The sequence below is a fragment of the Canis lupus genome, chromosome 15, assembly GCF_011100685.1.
Source record: "Canis lupus familiaris isolate Mischka breed German Shepherd chromosome 15, alternate assembly UU_Cfam_GSD_1.0, whole genome shotgun sequence".
Taxonomy (NCBI): Eukaryota; Metazoa; Chordata; class Mammalia; order Carnivora; family Canidae; genus Canis; species Canis lupus.
Window position 1 is genome coordinate 58,507,167 of NC_049236.1, and position 26,153 is coordinate 58,533,319.

Below are 26,153 nucleotides of genomic sequence, written 5' to 3' on the forward strand. Positions count from 1 at the left end.
ATGTTTTATGGTGACAGATGGTGACCACACTTATCATGGTGAAGGAGCACTGATTAGTGTATAAATTGTCCAATCAAGTTGTTATACACCTGAAATTAATATAACATTGTACATCGATTATACCTCAATAAAATAAAATAAAAAGGAGAATGTAAATACAATAGAAGGAGCTAAATTGATATTATCTATACTAGATATATATATGATATATAATATATAATAAAAATCAAGAGTAGAGGAGTATTTTATATTAATATGAATTTAACAAAAATACTAGAATAAAAAATTGGGAGTCAAACTAAGAGATTATAACTGTCATTAGAAATTATTTTTTATGAATTAGATGATTCATTAAGAAACAAATATAAATTGTGTAAGTAGTGTAAGCTATAAAATTAAATGATTAAAATTTGAAGATAAAATTAGTCAAAAGATTACGTTAAAAGTACACGTAAAGTTAGTTAAATTGTTCAATTTGGTGACAAGACACAAGAAAAATATCCCCAAATCTATTCTTACTTAAGAATTAGAAAATGCAATAGATTTTATTTACAATACCCCAAATCATAGTATGTCAATGAATCACTAAATTCTATACCTGAAACTAATATTACACTGTATATTAACTAACTGGAATTTAAATAAAGCTCAACTTATTAAAATATGAAAAGTACAGCAAATCAAGTGTAACACTCACTAAAAATATGATAGATGGAAAGCTATAGTAATCTTAACTCAAGAGAATGAATGCTCTAAAGAGAATCTATTCTGTAATTACTTAACTTTTAAAATTGCATGTATTATTCTTGTGTATTTAGAACATAAGCATTTTATTGTATAAAGTTGGAATGCACATTAAATGTAAAAAAATACCTTGAATTCAATTACACAGTTATAATAGCCAAGTCTCTTTTCCTTAGACATCTTTTTATTATTTTTGTGATTTTTATATAAATGCACATGTATATGGGGGTATTTCTGATATTATAAATATGCAACATATAAAATATTTTAAAATCCTGTATATTCATTTATCATACGTGTATTTTGGTCTTCAAATATACAGTTTAAATCATTATATACTATTCCTTCATATTGCTTTCTTCCTTTTAAAAATATTATTGTTCATTATTCAATGACGCAGGCTCAGTACCCATACCAGAGGCTAGTGTAAGTTGTAAGATTCAGTAAGTATCATTGACTTCTCAGTCATATAGATGTATGCATAAATATGCGTTGATGTGCACGTGTGTGCATGTGTGCATGGATGTGTTTAACTGTGATGGCCATCCTTCTGTGTAGTTATTTCCATGACTATACATTCCTATAGGAGGTATGGGGATGTTTAAAGCCACTGACACGTGTTGCCAGGTTGACTGCCAGAAGGTTGTTATCAGCACCACAAGCAGTCTGCACAAGTGTTCACCCCTCCACACTCTAAAACTGTACATGCGTGTAGGCATGCACATGTGCACAGCCTACCAAATATTAAAATATAGATATTATAAGATATATGATACATGTATATATGTAAATATCATATATCTGTTACATATAATATAGGATAGTTTGATTATAAGTTATGTTTGCAAATATCTAAAAAAAATTTCCTTTTTTTATGCCTTTAACCCATTACTTCTGTTGGAATGTTACTTTTATTTCATTTCATTTATTTCTTTTATTTATTTGAAAGATAGCATGAAAGAGAGAGGGCACAAGCATGGGGGAGGGCAGAAGGAGAGGGAGAAGCAGACTCCCCACTCAGCCTGATATGGGGCTCTATCCTGGGACCCTGGGATGAAGCAGACGTTTAACCATCTGAGTCACCCAGGTGCCCAGGTCTATTTTTTATATTTTAACAGCTAACTTACATACTGAAATGGCTTTGTTTTACCATATTTATTTATCTCTCACATAATAAAAACAGCTACCTATAGTAAATGCAGGCTTAATCATGCCGCTTATTTACTTAAAAAGATACTACATATTCGTGTGTGTATGTGTGTGTGTGTCTGTATACACTCAAAGTCCTTAGCACGTAAGGTCTTCTATTACATGCCTGTGTCCTATTCAACTCACATTCAAAACATCAAGACATTTTTAATTTCGTCTTTACCCATATGTTAAATCTGATACATTTAATACCCTAACCAAAATTCTTCACTTAATTTTCCCCCAGTTCTCCTGTAAATCAGGTTAATTATTTTTTATCTGCTATTATCCTGTAGAACCAGAAGTCCACATAAGCTGAGCAAAATAAGTTTTTTCTGTGCCTAGAGAATCCTATGTAACACAACACAGCCCTCAATATAGCATAAATAACATTTTTGTTCTGAAATCTTTTATTTATAATTGGACAACAAAACCCTCAGAATTATAGACACCCAGTAATTCAATACTTATTCATGACTTAATTGAAATGCAAAATTCTTTCTGAAGAGAACATATGCTTTATAATGAAAATGTGGTTCAATGAAACAAATGCCTGGACAGCAGTAACAGAATATTCTATTAATGCCATAATCTATAAATTGTTCTATTTTATATATTGGGGATTTGCAATTACATTCAAAGAATTGGATCTCATGTTAAATATGCTATCTGTATTTGGAAATACATGTGGAGAGTTGTATGTTATATAAATAACAGCAATAAGATGATTAACTACACAGCAGCATGCTATAGTACTGAACAGCTATTTTACTTGGCTACTCACATGGAAACTGCTTGGCTTTTCAATTAAATAAGTTTTTGCTTGTCCTTGTCTTTGAAAGTGTAAGGTTTTCACTAGTGGAAAACATTTTTTTTTATAAGCTGCATTTATGTAAGGATAACATTTTAGTTAGATGTCTTATTGACTGCTTCTCCTTTTGGATTTAAGAAATTGACTTAACTTCAGAAGGCAAATGGAAAAGGGCAACGTTAAAAGAAAAACATAGATAAAAATTTAATGTATCTAAAAAATGTATGGTTAGTATTATGGTAGCTGAAATTTCTTTGAATGTGCATATGGAGAATGAAATGAGACATTTAAAATATACTATTTTGGGGATGGAAAGCTATGTAAGATATGTCAAGTACATTGCCTGCCATGTGCCAAATTCAAAGCCACTCTCAAGTAAAACTGTCATTTGTTGGGCACTGATTAAAGATGAATATGACTCAGAAACTGGCCAGGAATCTATGGTCTTAATTTCTATAAACTGATGAAATGGGATAATCAGATTCTTGTCAGGGGTAATTTGAATCAATAAATCGTGTTAAAAAATGGAGAGCACCGAGAACCAGAATTCTAAGAATGTATAGCAAATGGCACCATGATGTAGAGGCAGGACCCCTGACGATTTGTGACAATGAGGAGAACTCAAAAGTGTGAAAGTAACTTTTCCATGGAAGAGGAAAAGAATCAGAAGTTGTCTATGGAAGGCCAGTTTCTGGGTACTGAATGTGGGTACATCCCTGGCTGCTTCACATGGCCAGTGTAACAGTCACACCAACTTAAAAATAATCGATACTTAACCAAATAGAGAGAACCTACTCCTGGCAATGAAATAGTCTGAGTAAAACCAAGACAACATAAGAACTTTGCCATATCAAAAGATTACAGCCACAACACAAAACAAATAAAAACTATATCCACCTTTCCAGGGTACCTGGCTGGCTCAGTTGGAAGAGCAAGCGACTCTTGATCATGAGGTCATGAGTTTGGGCTCCATACTGTGTGTAGAGATTACTTAAATAAATAAAAAAATAAATAAACGAACTTAAAAAAAAATAATATCCACCTTCCTTTCCAGTGCCAAATCAAGTAAGCCCGTATTTGCAGTAGTTATTGCATGATGCATAAAAAATTATCTCAGACTTAGCAGCTTAAAGCAACAAAAATCATTTATGGTATTTGTGGTGGTGGCTTGGCTGAGAGGGTTCTGATTTGGGGTCTCATGAGACTCCGGTTATCTGAAGGCTTAACTTGGGCTGGAAGATCCACTTCCGAGGCGGCTCACTGTACTGGCGGGCAGTCTGGTGCTGGCTGTTGGCAGAAAGCCCCAGTTCTCTACTTATGGGACTCTCCTCAGTGCTGCTTACATGTTCTCACATACTGACAGTTGGTTTCCCCAGAATCAGTGATCGGGACAGCAAGGCAGAGGCCACAATGCCCTTTGTGACATGGCTTCAGAAGTCATATGGCTTTACCTCCATCCCACTCTATGTGCGACAGGGAACTGATGTATTTCAAAGTGAGAAAATAATACAAGGGGGTGTTTAACAGAAGAGGAGGATCATTAGGACCATCTTGGACACCAGAGAATGTTAGTGTAGCAGACTACTTACTAAGCAAACATAACGTCGAGGAAAATTTACTAGCTAACATCCTCCCAGCCAGACTACCGAGACCTGAGCATCTCCTAATAGAAATTCTAAGCCTACCACCATCAGGAAGTGACTTGATTGATTGATTGATTGATTATTTTTAGGAAGTGACTTGATTTTGATAATTCTTCACACAACTGTATTGACTGTCATTTTTACATGATAAACAATGACATCATTAAACAATTGTAGTGATTAGCTGCAGATACACGGGAAAATCTATGCCTACTAACTTGCTCATAATACTCTATCATTTTAAGTAGATGGCAAACAAAGTTGCCTTTTCTTTGCCTTACCTTTCTCACCTATAGAATATACCAAATGGTTGAACAGAGAATTACAAGATAAAAAGATTATACAATATTTTAAGTAGCACGTGGCACATAATTAATTGCTCAGTAGATTTTGGCTAATTATATATGCATATATCCTAGGTAAACTTAGGTAATCACGCCCATAGACATTAAATTAATAGGAATATTGCCAAAATGAAATATTGCATAAAAGAATATATCTTAACCTATAATTAGGGCTCTCAGCGCATTCTCATTATCATATTATGTGTAAGGAAACAATGAAAGACCGCAGACCATAAAGCTGTTGCAATGCCACTTAATTTGTATAAAAGGGTGTTATTTCTATTATTTTTAAAATATTTAGTTAGTTAGTTTTACAGAGAGAGAGGAAGAGGGAAAGAGAGAGAGTATGAGTGGGAGGAGGGGGAGAGGGAGAGAATCTTCAAGCAGACTCCCCACTGAGTTCAGAGCTAAATCTCAAGACCCATGAGATTGTGACCTGAGTCGAAACCATGATTCAGACACTTAACCGACTGAGCCACCCAGGCTCCCCTCTAAAAATGTTTATTACTTCTCTCATATTCCGAATTGCTCACCATTTAATATTTAAATATCTACTGAATATGTTTATGTTACATATAATGTTAACATAGAAATATAATTACATTTAAATATAGAGTAAAATAAGAGATATGCAGTCTTTGAAGGACATTGACTACTTTAAAATATTATTTATTATTAAGATAAAGATTTTAGGTGAATATTTCATGAGGAAAATTACAAATTAGAGTTACAAATATCAAATACATTAAATATCTTGATACTTAAGAATTCTGGGTAAATATATAGTTTATAATTCAGTTAAAATTGCTCATCTTTAACGATATTATAAAAGAGATTAGTAGCAGTACAATAAAAGGCATCAGACACCCAAACGAATAACCACTGCAGTAGGCCATAAACTTAGCATCTGAAATTTTTAGCAGTCAAAAGATAAGAAGGAAAAAAATTAGACTTTACACTGTCTGAGGAAGTGTTCATGTAGGAAATGACATAATGTCTCGTAAAACAAGCTGATTATAAGTTAACAGAGGTTAACTTCTTGTTAGAACAGATTTCTAAAGAAATTGCATGAAATATACAGACAAATTAGATAGTATAAGGATTTTAAGAGCATTCCATGAGCTAAAAATTTTTAATTGCTTAGAACAGTGACTGGCACATATTCAGACACACACCTGTGTATGCACACACACAACACGTGTTTATACACATATAGACACATATATTTTGAAAAACAAGAACACATTTTTCCTAAACATATCTTCAAAGGTAAGAACTTAATCTTTTAAGCCAATTATGAAGCAACTGCAGCAATTAGCCAATATATCTTGGTTTTTAATTAAGAGAAATAATGTTTGTGCGTACAGCATTGAGGAGCACGTATTTAATATACCCCTTGAGTCATTCTTTGTCAAACAGCAAATATTAGGGGATCCCTGTGTGGCTCAGCAGTTTAGCGCCTGCCTTCAGCCCAGGAGGTGATCCTGGAGTCGCGGGATCGAGTCCCATGTGGAGCTCCCTGCAGGGAGCCTGCTTCTCCCTCTGCCTGTGTCTCTGCCTCTCCTTCTCTCTGTGTCTCTCATGAATAAAAAAAAAAAAAAGTTAAAAAAATAGCAAGTATTAAAAGCCTTTGCAGGCCAATGACAGATTCTGAGATAAATTCAAATTTGTCTCATAATTGCTTAAACTATTAACATGGTGTTGATTAAAGTGAATTTCCTATTGCTTTTGATTCGCTTTTAGTCACACTAAGCAGCAGACTTGGCATTCTGTTACGAAAATGTAAAATGCGATACTCTCAATCACTATATTCTCTTTCTATAATAAGGTCACACGTAGGGACACCTGGGTGGTTCAGTTGGTTAAGCATCTGACTTTGGCGCAGGTCATGATCCCAGGGTCCTGGGATGGAGCCCTGCATCATCATCATCGGTGTCCTCATCATCGTCATCATCGTCAGGCTCCTTATTCCTTCTGCTCCCACCCTCTGCTCATGCTCTCTTTCTCTCTCTCTCCTTCTCTCCCTCTCAAAAATAAATAAACAAAATCTTTAAAAATAAATAGGTTCACAAGTAGTGGGATCATTTTCCCCAAAATATTTTAAACGTATCTTAGCTCTTCTACAATTTCATGAAAGAGAACCCAGGTGTCTGTGTTATGCACTAAGAGTTTTGATGTAAAAGTAATAATGGGAAAATTAGAAACTAATAATAATTTCCATAAAAATATTTCAATTTAATCATGACAGTGCTTGTGATCTTAAGTTAGAAAGTACCCTGATGGTCCCAAGAAGACAAGTTCACTGTAAACTGTATGTCCACTTAGTTGATTGAGCCTTCCTGTCGAAGAGGCTAGGTTTGCCCTGGCCAATTCAACTCTGGCCTGGAGTTTCCCTAAGTGTTTTTTCTCCTGGGATATTTTTCCTTCTCTTTGACTTAATTGTGAATCCAGTATCTGCTCAAAAACATTAGCCCTTTTATTTTGCTTGCATTGGTGAAAAAGGAATGGCAGTTTACATCATAAACCCTAGATTTTGTTCTCAGCTCTTCATGATATTGTCACTTACTAGCCTATGTTTTCTTAAAATTCTCAATAGATACACTTCTCTTTTGTTTTTGTTTTTGTTTTTGTTTTTAATTTGAGAGAGAAAGAGGGACGCCTGGGTGGCTCAGCAGTTGAGCATCTGCCTTCGGCTCAGGGCCTGATCCCCGACCAGGGATCGAGTCCCACATCAGGCTCCCCGTGAGGAGTCTGCTTCTCCCTCTGCCTGTGTCTCTGCCTCTCTCTCTGTGTCTCTCATAAATAAATAAAATCTTAAAAAAAAAAAAAATTGAGAGAGAAAGAGTGAGCATGAGCGGGGAGAGGGGCAGCTGGAGAGGAGAAGCAGGCTCCCGGTGAGCAAGGAGCCCAACGCGGGGCTCCATCCCAAGACCCAAGGATCATGACCTGAGCCGAGGGCAGACCCTTCACCCACCAAACCACCCAGGCGCCCCAACAGTGACTCTTCTAATTACTGGAATTTACTTGCCTGTTTTTAAAATATCACTCAGACGAACTAAGTGAAACATGGTCTTTTTCTTATGACCAACTGAGAATCAGTTCAATCATTTATTTAAGAGGAAAACATGATGAAACCAGACAAATGTCTCCACCCATCCTCACAGTTTTTCTTTTCCTAAATCAACTCACATGCTTCTTACATTGTTCCATTAAAACTCCCGATCACAACCTCACCTGATTTTAAATCTCTAATCTTCCAGAAGCCTAGCATCTTCCTTACTGAGATATTGCCATCACTGTTTAAATGCCTGTACATGAGCGTGAGGACCACAACTCTTTCTCATCACGTGAGAAGGGGAAATGAAAGCATGAAGAAGGGACATCACTGCCTCATCCTGGGTGAAGGAAGCGAAAATGTGCCCCACGACTACCAATAGAGATTGGGGACTTGTCATTGCTGCCCATACCCATTCAACACATGCCGTCTTCTATTTGAGGCAGCGCTGCTACCTTGGGGAGCAGGATCCCTGCTTAACACCTGTCCCACTGGAGGGACAACTGCTGGAGAATCAGAAAAGGAGGAGGGCCTCTGTTCCCACCTGGTCTTGTCTCTCCTCTCTCCTCTGCCCACCGCCCCCCCCCCCCATGCCATAAAGATTCTGTATCACTAAGAAAGAGCAGCGCCAGCTGCTCCCCTTCCTCCCATTGTCAACACCGAAGAAGGCAGGAGAAGCTACAGACAGCGGTGATACTCGAGCAGCTGTAATTACCTGCACAGAGAAAAGGGAACAGGGTCAAAGATGCTCAGCAGAGAAGTGACAGGGAGAGGAAAAAAAAAAAAACAAAAAACAAAAAACAAAAAAAAAACAGGCCAACTAGCAGCAGTGTAGCCACCCGTGGCTGTGGCAAGAATGAACGTAGGCCCCAAAACACGAGAGTCAGCTGAAGCCTCCTGGTGTCACAGTTCCTGGAACCTGTAATTATTGCTCACTCTTGAAAATAAAATGTGGTGAAGCATGACTTTGGGAATACAATACAAGAACACTCTCATATACGTAGTTTAAAAAAATTTTTTTTCTACTAACATTCCCTTAGGAAACTTCTCTTGCTTCCCATACTCTCCACGAAGCAGCAGCAAGGCTAGTGAGCAGATTCGAATGAAACTCTGAAAGATTATGTTCTGGGTGCGTTCTTTTTCCCCCAAACTTGAGGATGAAATTGTTCTGGTGGGATTCAAAACCAGAATTTAGCTTTACAGAGAAGTGATAGAATATATGACCCAAGAGTCAACAAAGAGAGTTGCCAACCTGTTAATAAGAATGTAAGCGATTTCTGAATATATCTGAGCTTCAAAATATTTTGCTACTAAATATAAACCTAAGATATCTAGTTTGTAACTCTTTCTTGAATGGGCCCAACTCTAGCTTACGGTACTAACACTTTTACCCATTTTTTAAGCATTTTCATAATTTTTATCCATTGTTCAATGTATCTCAAGAGAGCCTCTTCGACAGGAAGGCTCAATTTTAAGAAAAATTTAAAGCTAATAATCATTGACTCAAAATAAAAACGCTGATGGGAACCAGAACAAATACGTACTGAGCCCCACTTATGTGTTAACACTATGCTAAGTATTTTACAGCACTGGATCCTTTAAAATGTTATTTCTATGAATGTCTCCAGTTGAGTTAATTTCTATAATAGCTTAATCTAAAAAAGCAAAATATGGGACGCCCGGGGGTCTCAGAGGTTGAGCGTCTGCCTTTGGCCCAGGGCGTGATCCTGGGGTCCTGGGATCGAGTCCTGCATTGGAGCCCACTTCTCCCTCTGCCTATGTCTCTGCCTCTCTCTCTCTGTGTCTCTCATGAATAAATAAAATCTTTTTTTTTTTTTTTAAAGGCAAAGTAAAGCAAGCATGTGTTAAAAACATAAAAGGTCAATCAAATAGTCTGGGATAAAATAACAATAGTCTAAAAATAAATTAAGGAGCAGAACAGCACTTTTTAAACTATCACTATGAAAATAACTATGAAACTATAAACTATTAAACTATGAAAATATAAAATGTTTTCATATTAGGCTATGTAGCCAGAGTTGTTTATCCGGCCAACGTCCTACCAACCATATTTATATCAGTATGAAGTACAGATTGCTTGGAGGGCCCCAAAAGCATTAAGTTGACGGTCGATTATCTTCTATCTATTATCATAATACAATCTTTCCAGTGTCAGTTTTGCTGTAATTTAATGGTTACAAATTAATAGGCATAAGCAGCCTAAGGCGTAATTTTAGTCCTTGACTATTTTAATATGATTATTTATTATGAAAAATAATACTTTATGAATGCACTGGTTTTCTTCTTCGAAATTCCAGTAGGCTGATGAACCAAGTAACACTACTTTGGGGAAATGCTATTATGCCAAATACTCTTCAAGAGATGGATAGAGGAAGATGGTTCAACCTCACATCGAACGGTCTCAGTAATTGTGTTCCACCAGAGGCTGTAATGAGTTTCCAGGATACACGTTCTGTCTTGAGATTCAATACAAGCCTGTTTGTCTTATGAGCTGTGTAGGGAATTAGAATTTTGGTTAATTCTGCTCAGGTAATAAAAACCACGGCCAAATGCCCACTGTGTGTTAATAATAAAACCTAGCAAAAAATGTTTCTTGTGAACTCTTTAAATAATGAATACGGAGAGGATTTTTACCTTTGCAGAAACAAAGCTTGCAAATCACTCTTAATAGGACTTTTTCCCTTCATGCAGTTCAAGGCCCTCCTTAATATGGTTCTAGCCAACGATGTGTTCTCTCTGTGTGTTGTAGATTCCCAGCAAACATTTTTAGGACCATATATTACGTAAAGCTCACGAAACCCACCATGTGCTTTATGACAATTCCTAAGTTTGACATACTTCTGAGTGTCTAGCTATGGAAGTTTCACTACAGCCACCAAATATCAACTCAAATGTCATCACATCAATAAAAAAAGGCTATGCTATGAGACCCAGTTGCACTTTGTTGTTCTGGGCCTGCGATCCTATCCTACCTGGAGTATATGCCTGGTGCAGCAATTATTTTACTCCGCCACGCAGTATAGCCTCTTTACTTCTACCCACACCAAGCTACAGCCTTTCTGAAAGTAGAGAATTGTTAACTGCAGGCTAGCAACACGTTTGTTTTTGTCTTTGTTTTTTTCTTCAGTGAGTATTTAATAAGTGAAACCATGAATGAACATACCTATTGTTTCCTATAGACATTTTTTTTGTTCTCCTTACAATGACACCCCTTATTCACTGTGAATTTTGTAAACGTCCATTTGAATAGATAAGTTTGAAGTAATACTGACGTTCACGCATGTGGGAAGGTAACCAGCCGCACACACATTTAAATTATAGCCATTGCAAAAAGTATTTAAATTAGATTTAGTTCAGTTGCCACGGAAATATGGAAGGAATTAAAAGATAGATAAAAAAGAAATGACAAATCGTAGCAAAATATTAAGTATAAGGCAGGTTCTTCCTAAATAACTTCTGAACGAATGGCAATGTAATGTTGCTTTGATACATGCAATTGCTGACTCCCAAGGTACATGCGGAATCAACTCTAATAGGTAATGAGGCCAAAGTGCTTTCCAAAGGGTGGTAAAGCTGACACGAGCACTAACAATGTATACAGCTTCCTCTTCCAAATCTTACCAAATCTTGTTATTACGCAGCTTTTGAACTTCTGCGATTGTAGTATATGCAAAATGACATTTCTCTCTGGTTAAAAGATAAGTTTCCTGGACACCTAATGAGGATTAGCAGCTTTTCATAACATACCTCGCCACTTTGCTTTTTCTTGTCTCTGAAAGTTCTTTTTAAAACTATGCTCTTAGGGATGCCTGGGTGGCTCAGTGGTTGAGCGTCTGCCTTTGTCTCAGGGCGTGACCCCGGGGTCCTGGGATCGAGTCCCACGTCAGGCTCCCTGCTAGGAGCCTGCTTCTCCCTCTGCCTGGGTCTCTGCCTCTCTCTCTGTGTGTCTCTCATGAATAAATAAATACAATCTTAAAAAAAAAAAAAGTAAAACTATGCTCTAGTTTATTTTTGGTTTGTTTCATTAACATTTGTCTGTCTGTCTCCGATACTCCTTATCAGTTAATTGTATTGAAAATATCTTGGGGGTAAATTTTTAAGATTAGAACTTCTTAAATTTAACATAATCATACTGTTTCCCCCAGTTTTTCTGCACTTTTGAAACACACTCCTAAAACTACACTTTGATATTACTATTAGTATGATGGTAATTTGCACAATATTGGTTGTAATATATATCGATAGTATGTGTGTATACATATATGTATATATAGTCTTTAGTATGTGTGTATATATAACTGTACTATATATAAATATATTCAGTTTAGTGAAATGTTATAAAAAATTATATAATTAAATTATATAATTATTTCATGAGCTTTTATTTTTATTATAAATTCTAATAAAAATTATATAATTGTTTATTCTATAATACTCTCAGTCATCTGAATCCAAACTGTCTCTGGGGGCAGCCCCAGTAGCTCAACGGTTTAGTGCCTGCCTTCGGCCCAGGGCGTGATCCCAGAGACCCGGGATCAAGTCCCACGTTGGGCTCCCTGCGTGGAGCCTGCTTCTCCCTCTGCCTGTGTCTCTGCCTCTCTCTCTCTCTCTATGTCTCTCATGAATAAATAAATTAAATCTTAAAAAAAAAAAAAAAACTTGTCTCTAGAAACATATTTTGACTTCCTGTTCCAAAACATTTGAAAAAATACTAAAAAACATGTTTGAGATAAAAACGGAAATATTTTATTCACTAATGATTTATTTTCTATTAAAATTTCCTATTGCAAGAATGTTTCCAAAATTGTATTATTGTTTATACCAGAGTTTAGTTTAAAGGTATATATTAGATAGATAGATGATAGATAGATAGATAGATAGATAGATAGATAGATAGATAGATAGATGATAGATAGATAGATAAATTTAGGGCAAAGATACTCATATTGGCACACAAGTTTACTGCATGAAATAGAAGAGCACTTGGTAAGAAATATCATATTTAATAACACTTCTTATGTAATGTTACATTTCATATGTGACACAAGTATGGAAATGTGCACTAAGTTGAAAAGTAAAGCAAATGAAGAGGCAGAACAATAATGGAACTGACCCATTCTTTCTGGCATATTCATCTCATCATCAGAAATCAGATATCTGGACAAACAGGACAACAGGACACACAAATGTGCAATCTAGGCTCTGCAGACAATTGATAAAAATGTGTGGCATAAATTAGATTTTATAAAACTTTCAGAAGGTAACTCATTGTAGCCCCTCACCCCAGAACCTGTGCATTTGAAAAGCACATTTATTTTAGTAATGCTTCACACATTTACCCTATTTTCCAACTGAATTCCCGTATCAAAGAATTGCAAGAAAATCACCAAGCGATGATAATTCTAACTTCTTTGTGAAACTAAGTGCACAATTATTTTGCAAAGGATTCACCAAGTTTAAGGCCTCTGGAATTACAGAATTTTAGAGTGAGTTCTAACTTTAGAACTCTCCTGAACACCACGAACAAAATATCAGTATGCAGATTTTCTAAGAGTGTCATTGAGATTTTATACTCAGCACTGTCACTGTATATAAGCTTATTTAGCCTGCATGCCTGAAGTAATATAAATAAGATGTCATCATCACTTGCCTAATTTATCTTCAAATAAATTAGGCAAATTGGCATTGTGTAATATGAGATGAGATGAGAATATTCCAGTGAAGGTACATAATGCCTTGCAGACAAAATATGCGCAATAAATCAAACAAAGAAAGCTTTGAGTGTTGTTTTGTTTTGTAGGCAAAAGAGATGCCCAGTTGCTTAGGATTTTTGTAAACCTGTCAGTTTGATGACATTCAGGTCACGTGGCATCTTGTTAGATAACAAGTCTTACTATTGTACAAAAATGGCAATGTGTGAGACACAGATCTATTTAATGACATTGAAAAGGGTGTTATTTTAAAAATACAGCCTTCAGATACGGAAATCATGAGGCGGATAATTTCAGTATATTCTGGGTCAACAAATGTAAAGATTTATGGAACAAGTTACTTCACGGGGTGTGACAATGTCATTGACCAAATTGAGACTATGAATATTAGAATTTATGATAAATAATAAAAGCTCATAAAATAATAAATGCTTATCAAGCACGGTTAACCTTGACATGAGTCTGATTATCCTAAGTGCATTTTATTTCACACTAAGCTTACTGATACGTAAAAGTCTGTGACAGATATTAAATAAATAGGTTTGGAGATTTTTCAAAAGACATAGGAATTGTTCACTCTGCATTAAATGTTTTTAGTACAGCTTCTCTATTGAATGATTTTCAGTGAAGGTTAAATTAAAAATTGAATTTTTTTAATTTACTGATTTATTTCATTTTTTTCTGAAATATTTGTTTTTATTTGATTCTTTTTGATTCAAGCACATAGCTTATAACTATCAGGATTAAATTTTCACCCTGGCTATCATAAACACACCTTATCTTAAACTACGGACTGTTCTTATTCCTAATTATTTTACCTATATCATATTGGTTGAGTGTAGAAATTATAATTAATTGATGACTGTTGCATTTGGCTTCACCTGTACTTGTTTACAGACTTTGCTCATCTATTTATATTATGTTCCTAGCCTCTATAGACATTAATGAGGTTCACTTATATGAGCTCATTAAATTTATACAACTGCCCTGGGGCTCCTGGGTGGCTCAGTCAGTTAAGCATCCAGCTCTTGATTTCAGCTCAGGTCATGATCTCACATTCTTGGGATCCAGTCCCCACGGGCTCCATGCTCAGCTGGGAGTCCGCTTGGATTTTCTCTTTCCCTCAGCTCCTCCCTCCATTCATGTGTGCACTCTCAAATAAATATTTAAAACAAAAAATCAATACAAAATCCATATCTGCCCTGTTGAAATAGGCATTCTCCATTCTTTAAAAAATAGGAAGCAAAGAAGCACAGTCAGTTAGACCATGTACTCATAATCTCAGGGGTCTTGGGTCTAACCAAGCCCTATGTTGGTTGTGGAGCCTACTTAAAAATAAAATATATATATATATATAAAATAATAAAAACAGCCAGTGAATGAAGACTAGTTAATTAATTTTCCTATATTGTCAGAATATGTTCTATTTTCAAAGTTTACAATACCATACTCAATTGCTTATATGTAAGAACATATTTTTACCATTTTAAGGTCCTTTCCTCTATTTTTTTCCATTTTTTATCTTTTTATTTTTTAAAAACGTTTTATTTAGATTCCACTTAGTTAACATAAGGTGTGATATTAGTTTCTGGTGTAGGCAATCTGGCTGTCACATCTGTCACCCCACTGATTGCCAGGGTTGATTTGGCTGATGTGACTGGCTACGCAGGTGTCCCTTTCCTCCCTCACTGATATAAGCCCATGCCTCCTACGCTGCATGCTCATCGGAAAAGGATGAGCTTATTGGGAGAGGACCTGTCTTCAGTCACAGGACAGGAATGACTGCACTCCTCTACTTCCAAAATAGGCAAACAACTTCTCAAGCATTTACATATCATTTCAAATATTTAGGTACAAGTGGCTACATTTTACAATATTTCTAAAGCCTGTGTATTGTGAATTACAGTCATTGTATTTTTCTAATATCATTAATTTACATTCACATTATATATTTATATAACTTGTTCATTCAAGTACTCTTGTTGTAGAGTTTAACACATCTAAAGTACTGGTGTAGAGAATCTTATAATTAATAAATTTCAAAATTGCCAACCAATATTAATTTATTGAAATTAATTCTACACTAAGGAATTGTTGTAATGGCCCAATATTTCCAAATATAATGCTGACTGTGACAATGATAGAGATTAAAGTTGTACATACCATTATAATATATTCAGACACTCTGTTCTAATATTTACAAGTACCTAGATTAATCATATTCCTTACTAAAATCCTAGCGAGGTGATATAATCTGTGCTCAGTGCTTAATGCAGCCAGTAGCTTAAAAGCTTTCAATAGCAGCCTATATTCACACTGCTTTTCATTTACCTTAATCCTGAAGATGAATTATTATCATCTGGGAATTGAACTCCCCTTGGGAATGGAAATGTATCGAGTGCTTATGTGACTTGCAAGCCATTTTCACATGAATAACATTTACCTCTGCCTAAAACCCTCTCATATATTTCATATCATCTCCTACTCCCTGTTACAATCCCCTATGGCCCATTTCTACTGTTCTTTACATTTAAATCCTCCCTATATATCACCCCATTAAATCTTAGTTATCAAACCCTATCCCTAACGTAACTGCAGATGAGGTTACTTTGAAGTACTTCTTGTAGTTTAATTTGTCACATGAGAAAACTTCCAGTGAGGGTTGTTGACAAAGTTGGGCACCGTAACTCAAGGTTTTCCAATTCAAAGATTAGGTTACAAGCAAAACATAAACTCCTTAGCCATATGATGCTTTGCATGAATCGTTCACTCAGTGGTATCATCCTGCTGGGAAATGTAGTATAAGGAAAAAAAAATGTGATTGATACTAGTATGACTGCTCTATTATGTAGAAAATAACGGATGATTGCTCTGAAGCTGTAGCTAAACAAAGTAAGACTGTGTTGTGTCATTTAGTCCAAAAGTTGTAAATTTTTCCCCATGTTTATTGCAGTCTGTATGGAATTCAATACTTCTCTTCCCTGCATCTTTCAAAGAGAAAACAGAATAAGATCACATTACAGAAGAATTTAGAAAATGCAATAGAAATATAAATTGACTGATGTAAGAGAAATAAAATGTAGCTTTTGCTTTCATTCTATGACAAAAGTAAATTCTGGTGACAAGATATTATTTAAAATATCTTAACAGCTACATTAAAGGAAGAAATGTATTCTTTAATTGGTTGAGTGAGGTTTTTTAAGTGGAAAATGAAATAATGATTTTTATATTTGGATATGTCATTATGTAGATGTCCATATATACTCATCTCTCTCCGTCTCTCTCTCTCTCTCTTTCTCTCTCTCTCTTCTTATCTCTACATCTATCTCAATATCTGTATGGATCTCTATTTCTTTATGTATCATTCATCTTAGAAACTCAAATTTCTAACAATTACTAGATTTTCCAGTTTTTAAAAAATAACTTTTGTCAATGTTTCTAGCAAAGAACAAATGACTATTTTCAGAAAATAAGCATTAATTGGAGGTAGAGTTACTTTATGTCTAGCCCTATGGACAGTGCTTTATTTATTTATTTTTTTTTAATTTTTATTTATTTATGATAGGCACACAGTGAGAGAGAGAGAGGCAGAGACACAGGCAGAGAGAGAAGCAGGCTCCATGCACTGGGAGCCCGACGTGGGATTCGATCCCGGATCTCCAGGATCACGCCCTGGGCCAAAGGCAGGCGCTAAACCGCTGCGCCACCCAGGGATCCCTGGACAGTGCTTTATAATATCTACAAAGAAACCCCTTAGTGAGTTAGTATTTATCCTGGATTATTACAGAGAGAAAAACTAAAGCTCAGAGAGGTGACGTATAGCTCCAAATCACACAGCTATCACGTAGTACAACTCTAACTCATGTCTAATGCCAGAGTTCATGTGCTTCTATTACATCAATCTGCTGTTTCATGTACACATTGTATCCCATCACCACTGAAAGGAAGAAAGACCTCTGAATTTACTTTTGGTGAATGTGGACAAATCAATATATTTTTTAATATGTACAGTTAAGATGAGTAAAGTCATCACTGATGGCTCCGTGACTGTTTCCGTTGGCTTTCTTGAAAATATCTTTCTATCCAAATGCACTTTGTATAATCAATATTGGTCTTTGTCCATGGATATTCCTAGAAGAGAACTCAGAGCAGTCCTTAAGAGGTAGGGTTAAGGGATCCCTGGGTGGCGCAGCGGTTTGGCGCCTGCCTTTGGCCCAGGGCGCGATCCTGGAGACCCGGGATCGAATCCCACGTCGGGCTCCCGGTGCATGGAGCCTGCTTCTCCCTCTGCCTGTGTCTCTGCCTCTCTCTCTCTCTCTCTATGTGACTATCATAAATAAATAAAATTAAAAAAAAAAAGAGGTAGGGTTAAAAAGGCCACAGCTTTCTCTAACATGATCTCGGCTTGATTTTGGTTTTAGTTTTGTTATACAGGATTTTCTGACAGTTTACTAGGTACTAGGAAACACCCCTAGGAAAGCTGTCTTCTACTGTATAGACATTCTTGCATTTTCCATTTCTTCTTTACTATAGCTCCTAATATTCTACTCAGTTTACTCCTTTAGTATTATCCTGATTTTAGTTATGTGCATACATTTCTAAAAATGAGTGTATCCACATCGACTGCATATATATATATATATATATATATATATATATATATATATATGATATATAACATGAAATGTTCTCAATAACCAGTATAGCAAGTTTATGGACTTAACAAAAATTAAAGGCATTTATTTAAGTGAGAGGTAAAATTTGTTATTCCAAAGGAACTGGATTAGCATGCCTATAAAAGAGTAGAATATAAAGATGAATTAGTAAATGCTTGAGGTTACAGCTAAAATCCATTAAATTCACTGCCAAGACCAGTGTCATGAAACATTTCCATTTGTTTTCATATAGAGTTTTACACTTTCAGGTCCTATGTTTAAAGTCTTTAATCCATTTTAAATTGATTTTTGTGTGTGGTGTAAGATCAGGGTCCAGTTTCATCCTTTTACATGTGGACAGTTTCCCAGGACAATTTTTTGAAAAGACTTTCTTTTCTCCAATGTATAACAGGTGCTTTTGTTGAAGATAAGTTAACTGCACATTCATGGATTTATTTCTGGACCTGTTCTATTCCATTTGTCTACATATGTCTTTATACAAGTACCATATTGTTTTACTTACTATAGTTTTCTATATATATTTTATTTATTTATTTATTTATTTATTTATTTATTTATTTATTTATTTATTTATTTATTATTTGAAATTGAGAAGTATAATGCCCCCAGATTTGTTCTTTCTCAAGATCACTTTAATTATTCTGGATCTTTTGTTGTTGTATATGAATTTTATGACTTTTTTTCTATTTCTGTAGAATTTTTTTCTATTCCTATTTCCATTTTTTTTATGGAAATAGCACTGAATCATAGATTGTTTTGGGTAATATGAGCATTTTTTAAAATATTTGTTCTTCCAAACCATGAGCATGAAATGTCTTTCCATTTATTTGTATCGTTAATTACTTTTATTAATGTATTATAGTTTTCAGAGTACAATCTCTCACCTACTTGGTTAAGTTTATTCCCAAGTACTTTATTCTTTTTGATACTATTGTTAGTGGGATTGCTTCCTTAAATGCCTTTCAGATATCTCATTTTATATTATAGAAACACAACAAATTTTATATGTTGATTTTGTACACTGAAACTTTACTGAATATGTTTATTAGTTCTAATTGTTTGTGGAGGCTTTGTAGTTCTTTTTACTTATAGGTTCATGTCATCTGCAAACAAGGACAATTTTACTTTTTCCTTTCTGATTTTAATGCCTTTGATTTTACTTTTTCTTGCCTAATTGTTGTGGCTAGGACTTCCAGTGAATGTTGAATTGAAATGGCGAATTGAAATCTTTGTCTTATTCCTCATCTGGAAAGGAATGATTTCCATTTTTTAACCATTGAATATATGACGTTAGCTGTGAGCTTGTTATATATGACCCTTACTACCTTAAGGTATATTCCGTGTGTAGTATTGAGCATTTTTATTATGAAAGACTGTGTCAAATACTTTTTCTGTATCTAATGGATGATCAAGTGGTTTTTACTTTTCATTCTTTTCTTTTTTTCTTTTAATGTGAAAATCACACTTATTGATCTGCATACTTTGAACCATACTTATATTCCAGGGATGAATCCCACATGATCATGGTGTTATGATCTTGTTAGTGTGCTATTAGACTCAGTTTGCTAATATTTTATTGATGAATTCTGCATCTATGTTCAGCAGGGATATCGGCCTATGATTTTATCAAAAGCACAGGAATACCAACAAAAATAGACAAGTTGGACCTTATCCAGCTAAAAAGTTTCTTCATGGCAAAGGAAACAACCAAGAGAATGAAAAGGCAACCTATGCAGTGGGAAAACATATCTTCAACTCATTGTCTGATAAGTGTTTAATTTCCATATATATATATAAGGAACTTTAATAACTTAATTAAAAAAAAGAGGAAACAACCTAATTTTTTAAAAGAATGGGCAATGAGAACAGACATTTCTACAAAAGAAGACATAGAAATTGCCAGTAGGTATATGAAAGGTGTTCTATTTTACAAATCATCAGAAATGCAAATAGGAACTACAATGAAATATTTTCTCACACCTGTTGGGATAGTTATTATTATAACAAAGGATAAAAATTTGTCAAGGATGTGGAGAAATTGGAACCTTTGTGCCCTGTTGGTGGGAATGAAAAATGGTGCAGCCACTATGAGAAACAGAGGTTCCTCAGAAATTAAAAATAGAACTATTATATGATACAGTAATCCAATTTCTCGGTGTGTATCCAAACAAACTGAAATCAGGATCAAAGTGATATCTGCACTCATACATTCATGGTAGTATCATTCACAATGGCCAACATATGGAAATAGCTCAAATATCTACTGACGAATGGATAAAGAAATCATTGTGTATGCATACAGTGGAATGTCTGGCCTGAAAAAGAAGGAAATCCTACCATTTGTGACAACATGAATGGGCCTGAAAGACATTATGCTAATTGAAACAAGCCAGTCACAATTATAAAATTGCACTTACATGAGTTATCTGAAAGAGTCAAACTCATAGAAACAAAATAGAATGGTGATTGTCAGGTGAAGTGAAGGAGAGAAAAATGAGTTGTTCAATGGGCATAAAGTCACAGTTACACAAAAAGAACACATTCCAGGTATCTTTTATACAACCCAGTGCCTACAGTTAACAATAAAATATCATGTGCCTAAAAACTTAAGGGTAGAATTTATGCTGTGTTCTTACCAAAATAAATGAATTAATTAAGTTAAAAAATAAAATCTGTTAGTTTTCCCCCTCTTTCTTTTTTTTTTTCTTTTTGAGATTTTATTTATTTGAGAGAGAGAGAGAGAGAAAGAAAACATGAACAGAAGGGAGAGGCAGAGGGAGAGGGAGAAGCAGACTCCCTGCTGAGCAGGGAATCCGATGATGGGCTTGATCCCAGGGTCCTGGGATTATGACCTGAGTTAAGGCAGCCGCTTTAACTGACTAAGCCACCCAGGCACCACCTAGTTTTCTCTCTTTATTCTTGAAAATGTTACATAATTTAGATACATAAGGAACATCTATAAATAATTTATATCCAGACTTAGGAACAAAACACTCCAAGTCTTTCACTTGTATTGTTTCTTAGAAGATGACTTTGAAAGGTCTATAAATATAAATGTAGTAAGGTCCTGCATTGCTATAACTTCTAAAAATGCTATTAGCATGCTACTAACATATAATCTCAAAATATTTTCAAACTGTATTATTTTGACCTCGAAGAGCTTAAAATAACAAATAAAATAAAATAAAAACATGATTTCAGAAACTGTAATTAAACAAAAACATTTATATGACTAAATTTATGAATAAAATTATATTGAATCCACTTCTCGAATTTTCCTCAAATTTACATGCTGATAATCAATTGGTGATTCACTGATTATAGGAATTCTTGCTAGGTATTTTAAAGCTGTAACTAGGAAAATATATTGGAAAGTACTTGACCAACATTAAAAGAATATCAAAATGGAGAGTTGAAATTAAAATATGTTACTATCGTCACCATAAAGAACAGAGAAAACCAAGTAATTCAATTACTATCGTCACCTAAAATTATGTTTTTAACAGGAAGTGAATTGCAAATTGGTATTTAGCAGAAACATATGAAAGGAGTAGAAAAATTATGGTGGATCATATCCAGATCATTAAACCCAGCTTTTTTTTCTGTCTTTGTACCTTAAGAATTTTCTCTTTAAATACTTGCTTTGTTTTTTGTCCTAGCCAGACCAAATACAGACCAAGATATGTTGGTAGTCAGGACTTAGAGTAAGTGCCTCCTTTCCCATTGGACCCACTAATATCTACATGTACTCATTGATTTAAAGAGAAATAAGAAGATTCCTGAGACAATACTTCATCTTGTTCAAAAACTTCGTTCAGAGAAATGGGCGTGCCAAACTAGACAGCCCTCCAAATATCAGGGCCCCTGCAACAAATTAGATCAGTAAGACTTGTAAATAGATATGACAAATCAGACTGAGAATCAAGGACCATAGTCATTCCGTGTACATCCAGACCCAAACCTAAAGCTACCATACTGTGGCACATGTAACTGGGGGAAGGAAGTGTCTGTGGGTTTTCCCATAGACAGCTCACTTGATAAACACTGTATCATAGTACTTTGAAGTCCAAGCAATTGAGCTATTACTAAAAATCCATCTTTAACATCCCCACCCTATCCATATCTCTTTCGCTAAGTAATATATATATATATTTTTTTTTTTTTAAAGAGTGGTACATTTTTCTTATTACTTTTATAACCAGGAAACATGTAGAGCAAAGGCAAAGGGTTTCTACCACTAAATGGAGAGAACAGCCCAGGGATTGATGTTGGTGCCGGGGCAGTGAGTGTCTTATGATGGCAGTAACCAGTGCCTGTGGCAGAGAAGCCCTGATGTACGGCCCGTGGGCCACCTACTGCAAGGCAACTGACAGAAAAAGAAAGATATTAATTTATTAAACCTATAGAAGCCTCATTGCTGTATTTTTGGGACCTTGAAATCCCCAAGTCCTTTGGAAGAGGGATTTTTGAGAGGAATTTAAATTCCTGTGTGGGCGAATGGGAAGACAAGACCTGAAACATGGCAAGCGCACTTGCAAAGGAAACAAAATCATTCTGGTGTTGTATTAAAAATTTCACAAGCCTCTGGTTTAATTCTCAAACCTGATTTTAAAATTTTAAGAATCTTCTCTTTCCTAGCTCTGAAACTGTTTTCTTTTTTTTTTTTTTTTTTTTTTAATGCATTGTTCATTTTGAAGAGTTTTCTGGTGCTTTTGCTTTTTGAAAAAGGCCTAATTGTAAAGTTGTGGGTATAAGTGTTCAATACATACGGGTCTTTCTAGCAGAATCTTCCACAAAAAGAGAAGAGATGTCTTCATCCACTCCTGCCTCATTCTTTGCGATACAAGTGTATGCTCCCGTATCTTCATAGCGCACGTTGCTTATATGAACCTCACTGCCATTTGCTGAAAACAGAAGGCAAATGCAACTTGTAAACTATGATTTCAGTTTTGGTACAGCGCTTTCCGATTACACAGTCAAGCAGTTCTCTTAGCTCGTCCTAATTAAAGTGTTTCCCTTCCTACTTCCATGCTTTGGAGGCATGCCAAATTATTCCAAAAGCACTCAAGTGTTTCGTAAACTGTGTTGTCATTCTATTGCAGAGAGCCCAAAACTCTATGTCAAATGTACATGCTTCATATTTTATATTTATTTCCTGTTTTCCACATTTCATATTTCACATTGATAACTATAATGTATGTATTTTATGTATTTATTTTTAGTACTTAGAATCCACTTTTCCCCAACCTTTATAAAATTTTAAAATAATAGCAATATGGCTGAAATACGGGCGCATATGTATAAAAGGACTTCATAAAGAAATTCAGTGAGCTACATCATGGAAGTATAGTATGATTGTCACTTATCAAGTACATTATTGAGCATGTATTATATGTCTGGAATTATAAGGTAAGGAAATTATTAGGTAAGGAAAACGGAAAGATAGTAACACATGATTTGTCTGCAAGATTTCAGTCTTTTTCCAGAAATATACATAAACAATATTATAATATGGAAATTGATACAGTCATCATATAACCAAAGGATTAAGGGAATAATTAGCTTAACTTTTAAATCTTGGTAAAATAACCTCTTAAGCTAAACTCTGAATAACAAGATGCACTCCCCAATGTGGAAACCAGAGTATAATTAACCGTCAACTATATGTTGGAAATATATGAGGTGTTTTTACGTATATCATTTCTTAATTATCCTAAATAACACATAATTATCAGAAGCAGAATCTGAGACTCCTAGAATGATCTTATGGAAATTACTCAATTCAAAAGATTAGGGCTGGACACCTGTCAGACTCTAATATTCAGTGTTTGTTGTATTCATTTGTTTAGGTTTCTTTTGTTTTTTCCTCTATTACTTTCTTTTCTTTCTTTCTTTCTTTTTTCTGCGTGTGTTTGTTTCACGTTATCCAATCACAAGAATCCCATGTACCATGTGCGACAGAAAGCAGTATGACTCTCCTAAGGCAGATAAGGGACAAAATAATCCATGCGGCTCTTTGGGGAAAGATAGAAAACCAATGGGGAAAAAAGAGCTTGGAATGCCAATGGCTCTCAAGAGATGTGAAGGGGATGTGGAGAGGCAGTAAGCGTTTGGGGAGGAACAGCCATTCAGATAACATGAACCTTGTTCTCACTTTATAGAGGTTATTGGGCACTTCCATGCCCCCCATCCACTGCTGAGAATCACTACTCCAAAACAGAGGTTGGAGTTGTGTTTTTTGTTTTGTCTTGTTTTTTGCTGTTAAAGGCCACATACGTATTTTACGCATTGTGGGCCATATAGTATCTGTGACAGCTACTCACCCCTGTCAGCAGCACGAAAGCAGCCATCAACAATTTTTAAAACACAAGTGTGGCTGTGTTCTAAAAACAAAAACAAAGCCCCCCAGGTGGCTTTATTTACAAAATAGGCAGCTCCCCAAAGGGTCTGTGGGCCTTACAGTTTGCAGACCCCTGTTCTAAAAGATAAAGAGTGAACACTATATTTCAGCTGCATCGGCCTCGTGTTTTACATGAAATATGGCTCTCTCCTAGAACATACTTGCTCTCAAGACCCACACACTTAACCTGAATTCTCTAGAATTTTTTTGAAATATCAAGTCATTTTATTCCTTCTTCACATATTGTCTTCTCAATATTCTTATATGTTCTCCCACCTTGTATGCTCCACTGTCTTCCTCCTTCTCTACCGTTTCTAGATGTTCTCTAGTCTATTGCCAGAACTAGCAATTCCCTAGTCCGTTTATCATTCTGACACATATGCCTTAGTAACTGCCAAGACTAGAGCACGCTGACATATCTCTGCACTTGGTGTTCGTGCATCTAGGTTTTTGAGTACATTAAGAGACTATTGCATAAGCAAATTTACAGATTTTCAACTTCACAGTTTTCAGCGTGCAGGATGTTCGGTGCTACTTGGTATTCATTTCATTTGACCTTTACAGATACGTGCCTTTCATTTCCTGCTCCATTTTTATTTCAAATCTTTACTCTGTGTGATGTTTCCCATCCTAATCTAACTTCTCGCCCTAAAGTGACCTTGTTTTTGAATCATGAAAGGTCATACATGTAATTAGCAAGTAAACCCAAATCGTTTTTCAGTATATATGCTTATTTAATCATCACACTTTATACCTTAAACTTACACAATGCTATGTCAATTATATTTCAATAAAAGCTGGGAAAACAAGTAAAGCCAACTTCCTATTTCCATCTACATATTCACATTTATTTACTTCTCAAAGGAAACTCTCTGGTTCTTTCCAGGGAAAAATCTCTCTTTTTTTTCTTTCTGATTTTTACAATTACTTGATCACCCTTCCCCCACCTCCATTATCTGCACATCTTCTTTACTAACATTTCTTCAGATTGATGCATTGTCTAAGAAGAAAAAATATCTCCATTAAGTCCTGATCATTTCCATCAGCAGCAACTACCTTTTCCTCGGTCCTCCTTTCAAAATCTGGAGAGATTTTTATATTTTCTCGCCTCCTTCTCATTTCTAAACCCATGGAGGCCTGATGGCTACAAACCATTTTTCTAAATGCCAAAAGGCCAAACTAATCACTAGACCTATGAATACATTTCAGTGACTTTCCTATACCTTTCTATGCCTTTAATATTGTTGAACTCTTCCCATACTTAGCTTCCTTTTCTTCTGTAGGATCACTTTGTTCTCTTGCGTGCTGCTGATTTTTAGTCTCCTGTGTTATTTATCTTGGTTTGCCTTCCAATTAAACATCTCTGCTTTTCTAAGTGTTTACTTCCTCTCATTAACATATTGTCCCATCCACTGGTGTATTCAGTCCATGCCTAGATGGGGACCTCACATATAAATGCTAACTAAGTATTTGCTGAATGAATGGATAATCAAATAACTGTAGTATTTCGTGATATGTAACCATATAGAAAGCCATATGGAATTTCACATACCTATGCAC

The 26,153-nt window shown here is 35.3% G+C and overlaps 1 protein-coding gene across 4 annotated transcripts in view; it reads right to left on the reverse strand.

Annotated features, from left to right (window-relative positions):
• The window catches only part of FSTL5 (follistatin like 5), a 706,657-nt gene that overhangs the window by 103,927 nt on the left and 576,577 nt on the right, over positions 1-26,153 (reverse strand). For all 4 annotated transcript variants that reach the window (XM_038559137.1, XM_038559135.1, XM_038559136.1 and 1 more), the window contains exon 10: positions 22,963-23,097. In XM_038559137.1, coding sequence (XP_038415065.1) covers positions 22,963-23,097 — 135 coding nt within the window. The remainder of the gene's footprint in view (positions 1-22,962; positions 23,098-26,153) is intronic.